Source organism: Vicia villosa, unplaced genomic scaffold (genome assembly GCF_029867415.1).
Source record: "Vicia villosa cultivar HV-30 ecotype Madison, WI unplaced genomic scaffold, Vvil1.0 ctg.002685F_1_1, whole genome shotgun sequence".
Lineage (NCBI taxonomy): Eukaryota > Viridiplantae > Streptophyta > Magnoliopsida > Fabales > Fabaceae > Vicia > Vicia villosa.
The window spans coordinates 129632-142461 of NW_026706004.1; the positions used below are offsets into that span (position 1 = coordinate 129632).

General features: G+C 38.8%; 1 protein-coding gene across 1 annotated transcript; it reads left to right on the top strand.

The window, feature by feature from the left end:
* The first annotated feature begins 10 nt into the window (after positions 1–10).
* LOC131639545 (UPF0481 protein At3g47200-like) lies at positions 11–2754 on the top strand. The gene is made up of 2 exons (XM_058910035.1): positions 11–1431; positions 1502–2754. The coding sequence occupies exons 1-2, from the start codon at positions 631–633 to the stop codon at positions 2120–2122; spliced, it is 1422 nt and encodes a 473-aa protein (XP_058766018.1). The 5' UTR covers positions 11–630; the 3' UTR covers positions 2123–2754.
* Positions 2755–12830: the final 10076 nt, after the last annotated feature.

Below are 12830 nucleotides of genomic sequence, written 5' to 3' on the forward strand. Positions count from 1 at the left end.
TATAGAAGTCTATTATGTCTCTAGCGTCCGGAGTGCACCTTCTCTAGTTTTAAAATATACACTAATCTCCCATGAGTTTACATATACCAACAAATTTTTTAATGATAAACAAAAAAACCGTAGGTAAATGTCTTGTATATTTGTGAATTTTGGCAGTCATTAAAAAGTAGAGGGGGGGTGTTATTGTCATTTTAATCGACCTCATGGGAGGTTAATGTATATTTTAAAACTAGAAGAGGTCAGTGTCATTTTAATAGACCTCAGGGAGTGATTTGATTGTAATTTCCTCATAATAATATTAAGAGTTGCTATATTGTCTTTTAATTCGATAAACAAACAGTAAAAGCACATATTCTTTTTCTAAGAATTTTACTTTTCTTGTCAATGGAGTAGAGTAAAGTGCATAAGTATAGTTTAGTTGTGAGATTAAAACTTTAGAAGTGAAGAAGATATGAATAAATCTCAATTAAAGTGGAGGCGTAATATCTTTTTATAAGCATATTTACTTATCTTGCTCATAAGGTAAAGATATGAAATAGTAAATTTTACTCAGAAGTATGCAAACACTAGTGCACGAAGTCGTTCATTATATTTATATATTCACTTTGCAAGACCATTTCATCATATCACATGATGGCATCCCAAACTACTCTTGATGAGAAATTTGAGGAGCTTCAAGAACCAAAGCTAATGCACCAAAACTCACACCCCAAAATCCAAAAGGTTGCTGAGTATCTCCGAAACAGAAAAAAATTTGAGAAGAAATACTCACCCAAGTTGGTGTCAATAGGTCCCATCCATCATGACAGTCAAAATCTCAAGTTAGGAGAGAACTATAAGCTAACTTGGGCAGAAAGATACATCAAAACCACCCAACAAAGTCCACAATTTCTACACAAAAAGATTGCCGATAGAATTGATGAACTCAAGGGTCTTTTTGCTGATGATGTTTTAGCTTTAGTCGATACCGCGGAGTCTTTGAAAGGCTTCGACAGCCTTGAAGAAAAGCTGTCATGGCTGCTGTTTGTGGATGGATGTTCTTTGCTGCATATTTTGGTGAATGTGAATCTTGATCAACTTGATGAACCGGAACATCTGAGTATTAAGGTTGATCAACTTGTTCTTGTGATGATGGATGTGCTTTTGTTGGAGAATCAGCTTCCTTATCTAGTACTGAAGCTCTTGTGGAAAAATGGCAACGAGAATGAATTGATCAATGCTATGACGAATTTTCTCAAATGTCATCATTGGGCCACACCAGAAACTAAGACCAGGAAGTGGCAAGACTTTCTATTGAATAAGAGTAAAGAAAATGAGAAAAAGGGAAAAGAAGAACATCCTAGTCATACAGTACTGTATTTACCGAATGAGTCACCGATTCATCTTCTCGATCTTCAACGCAAAATCATCCTCACTAAATCAAATTCCAAGGTAAATATTTAGTCTTGTTATTTTATTATATATAGTAAGATGATGAAATACATTTGTTATGTATACTTAGACCGAAGCTAGGAGTGAAGCTAAAGAGAAGAAGAAACCAAGTGGAAAAAATTCAGACGAGAAAAGCAAGATGATGACATACAGGAACATACAAGATCTAAGAGCAGTCGGTATAAAACTTAAATCAAGCGAGACGCGAAGGCCAACAGACGTACATTTCACGGAGGGTTGGTTCGCTGCAGAACTGACTCTTCCTGAGATTGTTGTGGACGATACCACCGCTGCTACTTTCCTGAACCTGATTGCGTATGAGATGTGCCCGGATTTTAAGAACGACTACGGGATATGTTCATTTGCGGTTTTCATGGATTCGCTCATTGACCATCCTGAAGATGTGAAGGAATTAAGATCAGAAGGCATTTTGCTGAATTCACTTGGAAGTGATGAAGAAGTTGCTGAGCTTTTCAACACCATAAGTACTGACTTGGTACCTAACTCGGAAACATATTCTGATGTTAGAGCTAAAATACATGAGCATTACTGTAATAAATGGAAGACATGGATAGCCCTTGGTTATCACACTTATTTCAGCAATCCTTGGGCTATTATCGGTTTCCTTGCTGCGTTTGTCGCAGTTGCTCTCACGTTGGTTCAGACATGGTTTACCATTTACCCGCCCTAGCTAGCTCATAAATATGTTCTCAAAGGATTGTGTTGAATTTTTTTTGTTACTTCTTGAGTCTTGACTATGAGTATGTCATAAATGAAGAGTGCCTTTTGCTTTGTGTGTGATTGTGTCTGTCTGTTTTTTTAAGAGGTGTTTGGTTGGATTGAAACATGTAATTTTCAAAATTCAAGATTCTTTATTCAAATTATTGTTCTGATTGATGATTTAGGTGTTTCTATATTGTTGTGATTATTGACTCATGCATTGAAAAAAGGATGAGATTGTGCTCGCAGTGTTAGGGGGAGTTATATGCAAGAATCAATGAGCAGCCATAGCTCTTGTACAATCATGAACTAGACTGGCATTGAAACACTTCCGCCACGACCATGCGGTAGATTGGATTGATTTGACTACTTTTTTTTGTATATAGTTTCTGTCAACTTCATGCTTAAACACAACCATGCAAGCATTAATACCTTTGTCCATTATTTTAAAGAAAGAGCCTCTAACCAGAAGATCAATGAGATTATTCTGAGCAGACCACAACTGGAACTCTTGCATATGACTTTTGTTAGGAGAATGCCTTTCTCTATGCTCATGAGCACCCAAAATGGAGTTGAAGTCTCCTAGCAAGCACCACAGGACCGACTGAGATTGAATAATTGTGAGATTGTCTCAAAGCTCCTTCCTTTTAGAGTGGTAAGTAGAAGCATAAATCGCAGCATTATCTAATTTGATAGAGTTGTGAGAGACAAAGACACGAAAGGTTAGGCAACATGTTAGTTTTATTATTTATAGCAAACATCTTCATACCTATAGACCTTAGGTAGTTAGGAGGCAGATTCACTATGTTCATCCAAGGTTATATATAAAGCAAAACCCTGGTTTATGAGATTTGGTAAGATTCCTAAGCACCAATCTTGTAGGGGCTTTGGCCAATCCCCACGCATTCCATTACAAGCATTTAACAAAGAAGGCTTCTTGATATGGTAAGCTGCTCTGATTTTGGATTTTGCCTCAGTTTCTTTTTTGTGACATTGAGATTTTCATTTGGAATTCAAGGAATTCAGCTTCAAGATCAACCTCCTTAACTGAACTTTCCTCTTCATCAGTTAAATAAGCAAGGTTGGACCAAGAATTTTTGAAAAACTCTTGGTTATTCCTCTGAGTTTCATCTATGTGCTCTATAAGTTTGTGAGTTTGAGTTTCAACCATAAATTCTTAGTCTGAGCTGATTGTCTTATGGGGCTGTAAGGGAATAGGGATGCTCCTATTGCTTACTTCCACAGAGGCAATTGGATTGCTAGTATCATTGTTATTGTGTGGATGTTCAAGGCAGGAAAATGTCTAGGGCTGGAGATTTGAAATTTTGGCACCCCACTAGTTTCTCCTACCACTCTTTGAGTGTGTCGTGTCTTCAATTCGTTGTTAACCGGGATTTTGTTTTTATCTCCAACGCGTAGATACACTCTATCTTGTTTTGGTGGATCTGACTTGTTTAGGGGTGCTCGCGGTGCGGTTTGGGCGGTTTTGACGAAAAAAATCATCCGAACCGCAAGAGAAAAAATAGTGCGGTTTGGTTTGGTTCGGTTGACTTTTAAAAAAAATTCGAACCAAACCAAACCAAACTAATGCGGTTTGGTTCGGTTCGGTTGGTTCGGTTTTTTACAAATATTTTATTGAGCCATACATACACATATATATGACAACATAATTTTATATTTAGACATTCATACACTAACAAATAACAACAAAACTCGTCATATTTTGACAACAATTTTCCATGTAATATGTAAAAATTAAATTAGACAAAAGTGGAATATTAAGCATAAAATAATAGCATAAAACAATATAAAATTATTATAATGAAACAAAAAAAAAGAAGAGACGAAAGATTAGTGAAGGTGAAAAAGAAAAAGAAAAAGTGTTGAGAGATTAGAGAAGAAGATGTGCGATAAAAATGAAACTGAAATACGGAACATTTACATAAAAATGAGAAGGTGAAAAAGAAAGAATATAGGAGAGTAAAAATTATAGAAGAAGAGGGAAGATGTATGTGGCAAAGAAGGTGAAATAATGTTATTAGAGATTTGAGAAGATCGGGACTGAAATTATATGTGTAAGGATGAGAAAATTGTTCGTATTCATAAGGCTAATGTATAATAGGTTTAATTTTGGGTTGGATGTGAGTTAAGTAAAATTTAGGTTGTAACATAATGCGGTTTGATTCGGTTTGGTTCGGTTTACAAAATACAAACCGCAAACCGAACCGAACCGTGCGGTTTTGTTAAAAAATGACCCAAACTAATCCGAACCAAATGCGGTTTTTTGCGGTTTCGGTTTGGTTTAGTTTGGTTTGCGGTTTTCTATTGGGTTGGTTTGGTTTTGAGCACCCCTAGACTTGTTGAATAAACTTTAATGTTATTAAGTGGCTTTTTATTAATAAGTTAGTGGAAAAACAAATAGTCTCTTGTAGTTGAAAAGGCAAGAGATAGTGGCATATTAAGAGTATTTATTTGCTTTAATTTTCTAGTATAGCAGAAGTCTTTTAGGTCCATATAAAGACTTGTTTGTATTCTCATTTTCAACAAGAAAGTAAAAAGTGCGATTTTAAAGCAAGTTTTCCACCAGTGGAAGTGTAGTGTTAAAAGTGTCAAAAATTGTTACAACTGCAGTATAGAAGTAGCAGTCAGTTTTTTACAAATTGGCATCAGAGCTAATGGCGAATACGATGAGTCAAATGCCGCTATCACGATTAACGAAGGCGAATTACGAAAACTGGAGTATCCAAATGAAAGCTCTTCTTGGATCTCTAGATTCGTGGGAGACTGTCGAAACTGGTTTCAGAGAACCAGATAATACCGCAGGGTATACAGCGGCTCAAACCAAGGCGTTGAAAGAGACGCGTTCGAAGGATAAGACGGCACTGTACATCTTGTTCCGAGCTGTTGATGAATCAGACTTTGAAAAGATTGCAGGTGCAACAACTTCGAAACAAGCATGGGACACGTTAGAAAAAGTATACAAAGGAGCTGACCGAGTCAAGCAAGTTCGTCTTCAAACTCTTCGGGGAGAACTAGAGAGAATAAAGATGAAGGAGTCGGAAACTGTATCAGAATACATCACGCGTTTGCAAACGGTGGTGAATAAACTCAATCGAAATGGAGAAACGATGACTGATGCTCGTATTATCGAAAAGATTCTCAGATCTTTAACTGATAACTTTGAGAATGTTGTGAGCGCGATAGAAGAGTCGAAGGACCTTGCAACACTCATAGTCGAAGAGCTAGCTGGTTCTCTCGAGGCACACGAACAACGTAAGATCAAAAAGAAGAAGGAGACAAACGACGAAGCATTTATGTTAGGTTACACTAAGCTAACAAGATCTAAATTGCATAAGAAGATAAAAACACACAAGAAATAACTTTTCAGATTTTCATTAACCTCTCAACAAGATAAAATACTAATAAGAAAACTACTAATAATACTAGATACTAATGTCCCAATTAGTAGTAAAAGTCTTTAAGAAAAATGGGTGTTTTTTTTTCCTAATGGGCCTATTCCTAACAATACTCATTGGGTCCAAAAGAACCTTGTCCTCAAGGTTCATTGTTGATATGTCTTTAGTGTGCACATAATTTGGGCCACATGGAAATGGTATTGGGCTGGATGGAAGACTGTTGGTATTTGAAGGATGGGGCATTGAAGGAGATGAGGTGGCATGAGAGGGTTTGACCGCGGCAACCCTAGAAATGTGAAGAAATTTCTTGCATTTTGCTTTTTGAATGGATGGTGGTGATGCAAGTGCAGAGGATAAGGGTTTAGAAGTGTGACACGTGGGCTTTGGGGATGTGTGGTCAATGGGAGCAAGTGGGGCAATGTGAGGTACAGCCTGATGCACTTCCCCGAGGTCTTTTGTGTGAAGGAGTGGAGAATCAACATCACGTGAAGCTGTATTGTGTTGGGAGGATACAACTTTTGGCAAAAGTTCTGCAACAGCACATGGGCTGGGGTGACGTGGTGGGCAGCGATTGGTTGCTGGTGCGGCTACAGCTGGAGGCACGTTGGGAAGCGGCACAAGCACAGAATCCGAATGTTGGGGTACTTCAAAAGAAGTACTACCACTTGAGGATACTTTAGTTAACTCTTGGAACATAGAACACACTTGCACATGAGACTTCTTTTTCTCTAAACTTCTGTGTTCACTCTCAACTTGGTTCAAAGAGCTCTTTTTCTTTCTTTGTTCCAAGAGTTTAGACGAGAGCTTCTGCGATGAAAGCTCTTGATGCTCTGTAGTGACTTCGAAGGGCAAGTTGGCGTCATGAGGTAGAGGAAGAGCTTCCATGGTCTTTCTAGCGGTGAAGTAAGGACGAAGAAGGGAGACGTGCACAACCAGATGCACCCGATAAGACGAAGGCAGATTTATAAGGTAAGCGACTTCACCAATTTTTTATAATCTTGTATGGACCAAAGAATCTGTTGGCTAATTTTTGAGAGCTTCTGCGATTAACAATTTTTTGTTTGTAGGGATGTAGCTTTAACAACACAAGATCGCCGATTTGAAAGGTAACATCCTTCCGCTTTCGATTTGCTTGCTTCTCCATTTGTATGCGGCTTTTTTTAAGATTGGCTTTTAACTGTTCTAGAATCGTGTCCCGGTTTTGCAGTGAAGCATGTAATGATGTATCGTCAACAGCTTCAGACACATAAGCATGGATGTTGGGTGGATCTCGTCCATAAAGGGCTTTAAATGGCGTCATCTGGATGGCTGTGTGTTCAGACGTGTTGAACCAATACTCGGCGAGATGGAGGAACTTGTACCACATTCGCGGTTGATCGCTTGCAAAACATCGAAGGTAAGTCTCTATTGATTTGTTAACCACTTCTGTTTGACTGTCAGTTTCTGGATGATAAGCGGTACTGTATTTCAATGTAGTGCCCTGTACCTTGAAGAACTCTCGCCAAAAGTTGCTGTGAAATAAAGGATCCCTGTCTGAGATGATAGACTTAGGAGCTCCATGAAGGCGTGTTATTTCCACTGAGAATCGGATTGCGAGATCTCTAGCTGTGAACTTTGTTGGGAGAGCAAGGAAGTGAACAAACTTTGAGAGACGGTCACAAATAACCCGTGTGACTGTGTGGCCGAAAGAGTTAGGTAAGTGAGTTATAAAATACATTGTGATATCCTCCCAAACTTGATGTGGTATTGGAAGTGGTTGTAACAAACCTCTTTTCTTCTGAGTTTCATATTTGTTATGCTGACATGTGCTGCAATGTTTTACGAGATGTTTCACTGCTATGGATATGCCTATGCCGCACGCTCGCGAAAATGATGAACAGAGTCGCCACCAATATATTTATCCCAAAGAGGGAAAGGAATATCAGAAAACCTAAGGCGAATAAGAACGAGGTCTTTCAACCAGAGATAGGGTACGGGAGTCGGTTACGCAAGGGGAAGGTGCTAGCACCCCTCACGCCCATCGTACTCGATGGTATCCACCTATGTTTGTTGCTATCTAAAGGGTGTATAAATCTAAAGCTTAATGCTAAGGGAATGCATGCAAATGAAAGAAAAGAAACACGGGGAAAATAAGGTTTATAAATAATTGTGCTCGCTTAGGCCCCGCGACCCAATGCCTACGTATCCTTTTCAGGAATCAGAGCGCCGTAGTTCGGCAGTATAGCGCATGCTATGGATTATGACTTCTTGAATGCATATGTTTAATTGTAATTCACTCTTTTACAAGTTTGATCATACAGGTGCATGGAATGTTTGGTGGAAGTGTGAAGATGTGGAAAGAGCTGAAGAAAAGCAAGTCTATGGTGGGAATTGACTTGTTGACCAAGAAGTCAACAGTTTGACTACAAGTTAACTTAGATTAAAGTGTGTGATTTTCAATGTAATTCCAAGTCTGATTTTTGTAATGATTTCTTGTATTTTTTGGTTATAGTGCATATGGTCTTGGTAAGCGAAAAAACGTGAATGATGTAAGATGAAGACTTGTAACAAATGCATTATAAGAACTTTCTTGTAATGAAGTTTGGGGAAGTTTGTAATGAATGGGTTTAACTTAATAAGTCAATGGGCCTTTTTGATGAAGAACATGTTGTTGTTTTTTTTTTTTGGTAATTATTGTGACTTTAAGAGCAATGAATTTTGAGTGAAGCTCTTTGGATATTTACTTGTAATATATGTATTTGAAATGTGTGGACTTTGATGTAATGTGAATGATTATAAAGCAATAAGCCAGTTAGAAGTAAAATCAGATGGGCAAATTTTGGGGTGCAACAACTGCCCCTATTTAATCGTCTTAAACCTGAAGGTGAGATTGGCGCTAGCCTTTCGAACATTCAAGGTAGAAGATGATTAAATACCAAGTGAACCTGAAAATTTGCTTGAAGGAAGATGGAATCCACTGGAGGAAAAGATGGTGTCAACTCCATTGAGGAAGAATGTATCAATTCTGGATTGATCAAATTAACTCTGAGTTAGAAATGAACTGAACATCAACTCTGGGTTGAAAAAGAAAAGGGAGGCAACTCTGGGTCAAAGAATAAAGGGAAGTCAACTCTGGGTTGAGAAAGAAAGGAAGAAAGTCAACTTTGGGTTGAGAGAAGGTAGTTGGATAATGACTGTGGGTTGAAAGCAGAAAGATGAACAATTAGAAATAACCGTCAACTCTGGGTTGAGTAAAAAGATAACCATCAACTCTGGGTTGAGTGGGAAAGGAAAAATATAACCGTCAACTCTGGGTTGAGTAAAAAGATAACCATCAACTCTGGGTTGAGTGGTAGAAGGATCAACTCTGGGTTGAATAAAAGATAACCGTCAACTCTGGGTTGAGTGGGAGAAGGATCAACTTTGGGTTGAATAAAAGATAACCGTCAACTCTGGGTTGAGCGGGAAAAGGAAACAAGAGATACCGTCAACTCTGGGTTGAGTGGGAAAGGACAAAATATGACCGTCAACTCTGGGTTGAGTGGGAAAGGAATCAATTCTGGATTGAATAAAGGGTAACCGTCAACTCTGGGTTGAGTGGGAAAAGGCAAGAGACAACCGTCAACTCTAGGTTGAGTGGGAAAAAGAGAGATAACCGTCAACTCTGGGTTGAGAAAAACATAACCGTCAAATCTGGGTTGAAGAAGACAAGTGGGTCAACTCTAGGTTGAAGAATAAAGGAAATTCAACTCTGGGTTGAATAAGAGGTAAACATCAATTCTGGATTGAGAATGAAAAAGGAAATCAATATTAATGGGATGAGATATAGGCATCAACTCCGGGTTGAGCAAGGGTATCAACTCTGGGTTGAAGAAGAAAAGGAAGTCAACTCTGGGTTGAGAAAGAAAGAAGATCAACTCTGGGTTGAGAGAAAGAAAGAAGATCAACTCTGGGTTGAGAGAAAGTAATTCAACTCTGGGTTGAAAGAGGGAAGATAGACAATTAGGAGTAACCGTCAACTCTGGGTTGAGTGGGAAGGAGAAATAAGATCAACTCTGGGTTGAATAAAAGAAAAGATATCCTTCAACTCTGGGTTGAGAAAGGAACAAGAAAAAGATCAACTCTGGGTTGAATAAAAGAAGAGATAACCATCAACTCTGGGTCGAGAGGGAAAAGATAATTATCTCGGAGTTAAAAGATGAATGGAAAGTCAACTCTGGGTTGAACACAAAAGTATCAACTCTGGGTTGAAGAAAGATGAACATGATTGACTTTGGGGGATGACACCACAATGGTAACTCTGAGTGATCCAGTGGAATATCAATTGATTGCTTGTAGGGACCTCATCTGATGAGTAACTTGGCTTATGCTTCACATGCAAATGTTTGATTTATTTGTGCACTTCTGGAGATGCTATGCAATGATTGCTATATGCAGTGTACTGATTGGATGTTCAGGGTTTCTGCTTTGTATGGTGTAGATTATATGGAGTTCTGAACTCTGCTTGATTCAAGATAGGGTGGATGCCCCAGCTTTGTTGATGATTGGATTATTGAGGGAGATATGCCAATGAGAATGCAATGATATGCATGATGCATGTATGATGATGAATGGAATGATTGCTTCCAGGATATAAGGAGTGGATGGAGAATGCCTTTATGGAAAGGTCATAGCTTGAAGTACAGGACTCCTGAGGGTGAGGTGTTTGGCTTGACTCCTCGACACATATCTGACACTTGCTTGAAGATGAAGAAACGACTTGTTTCTATCTTGCCCCAGCTTGCGTGATCTTTTGAGATAGAACTTTTGATAGTGCTTGAATGATGGAGATTGCAATGGTCTGCCCCAGTGTTGATCATGGAGTGAGTGCCCCAGATTGAAAGGAACTATTCCACCAAATGGATGCTTCAGATGTTTGCTTTGCAGATGACCAACCTTTGCCTTTGTAAGATTACTCGATGGAGTTTCAATGTTGAACTTTCCTTGGTATCAAGTACTTGCTTTCAGATTGGAGACAATTCTGTTTTGGAAGAGATAATGAGAAATGCAATGCACATGTTACTCTCAAAGAAAAGTTTTTATTTGTCAAAATGTTGTATTGATACTAACACAAGTGACACAACAACATTAGGAGTCAGTTTTGACATGATTTTACAGTTTGTATGCTTTCAGAACGGACCCTGCTTCAATTAGGACTTTCGAGGGTTGTAACCTGGCCGGGTTCACGGTTTAAGAAACAAAGGATAAAGGCTCAAGTTCTACTTAACCCACCCCTTCTTCGTGATGTTCTCCAGTCCTATGTTCAGTCAGTTTGACACGAGTATTCGCCTTTCAGGAAGGATTGTGATGGATGAGGATCCTTTATGGCTTTGATGAAGGTGGCAGCCACCCTTTGGTGTTTCCAATGATGGTCACAACAACTTGTCCCTTGGAGGATTTTTATTTTACTTTGCCTTTTGCTATCCCTAACTTTTGCCTGGACAAAAAGTTTCTTTTGAATTTGGTTTTCGTTGTCCAGCGGGATATGCCCTAATTTTTGCCTAAGTCAATTGCTTCAAAGCTTTTCTTTTTTCTTTTAACTTAGCGGGCTATTGTTTCTTTCTTTTTATCATGATTCATAACTTTCTTTTCATTCTTTTTTTTTTGTCTCGTTCGGGAACAAGTTGTATGACTTTGGTGATTGACTTGATGAAAAGGTTGTGACTGCCTTCTTCTTAATGAATGGGAGACATCCATTGTGGATTGTGCTCTTCCCTTTTTTGTTGTGAGATCTGAGATATGGTTGATCCTCTGATGGAATACCTGAAAGTTGAGTGCTCGGTCGTACTAACTGAAGACTACCCTGCCCCTGGTTAAGATTGAGGGTTTTGTATTTTTTTGAAAAGAAACTACTACTCCTTAGGCTCAAAGGGGTTGACGAAGGTTTCACTCCCTTATAACTCCAGTATTTGGGAATTGAAATAATGCCTGTACATCGTCAGCAGGATCTTTGTTCCAAAAGCATATAGTTAGTGATTCATGTGTTTTTTGATTTTCATCATTCTCCTTTTTAGTTGCTTAAGACAAATGAGTTGAATATCAATGAACATAATGACAAAGATGAAATGATTTGAGAAAAACATGTATATTGCATTATTTTTATTTATTCAAACAGAATGAGTTTCTTACAATGAGAAGTAATTGATAACAACGAAAATAGTACAATTGAAAATACTAGAGAAATCTATACAATGGAAAGCTTGGCCTTATTCTAATGCAAATGAGATGTTCCCTGACAAACACAAAGTCTTTAGGCTCCATTGGTGAAAGGTGCCCCCTTTAGGGGGCATGGAGTTTTCTGATTGTAGCTTGATCTTATTTGTAATTCCCCATGATTCTCCTTCTGTGAGCTCTTGTCAGATATTGGCGTCGAGGAATCGTCTTGTCTGATTTGATGGAGAGGTAGGAGGTAAGAGTCTTGGTAACCATGGATGCATATGCATGGATGCAAAATATTAATGATGATGCAAATGCAATATAAATCAGGATCAAGGATCAAAGCCTCTTGGATAACAACTTCTCATGGTCAATAAGATATGGTCGCATCCTCCAGATTCAGAGATTCGACGTTGCTTTCTGGATAAATAGCTTGTGCATAAGTCAAAGATGGTCGAACCCTCCAGATTCAGAGGTTCGACGTTGATTCTGATATATAGCCTTTGCATAAGTCAAATAAGGTCGAACCTTCCAGATTCAGAGGTTCGACGTTGATTCTGATAGATAACTGATATAGAACTTCTGTATAAGTCAAATGTCCCAGGATCAAAGGTTCGACGCCTTTTGTTAAATAGCAGAAATCCGGGTATGATGAAGGTCAGGTTTCCTGTCCCATCCCAATCTCACGGGTATGTAGTCTAGACACGGACAAGTGGTCCCTAATGGTCACCAGGGTCTACAGTTCCCATGGGGTACAAAGTGTTTGAGGCAACAAGCGTGCCAGACACAGTGTTCCATGAAAGAACCTCGCCCAGTTGTGGTACCTCATGTCAAGCTCGATCATAGCAAGCGCTACGGGAGTCAACATGAGCATCCACGCTAATCCTATGTGTCACTGGCCTGGGTAGTGGGCCTTTTACCTCACAAAAACCCCCCACCTGCAAAACAAATCAGAAAAATATGTGGCCCCCACGGGGACCCATAATATAGTCCAGGATGCGAGAAAATAAACATGATATGCAAGCAGTAAATAGTCATGACATGTAAGGCATAAAGTAAAAAAAGTGAAACATAAACAATATAGAAGTA

Coding starts and splice junctions, on each gene's coding strand:
- LOC131639545 (XM_058910035.1), top strand. CDS start 631: ATGATGGCATCCCAAACTACTCTTGATGAGAAATTTGAGGAGCTTCAA. Junction 1,432..1,501: donor TCACTAAATCAAATTCCAAG/GTAAATATTTAG, acceptor ATGTATACTTAG/ACCGAAGCTAGGAGTGAAGC.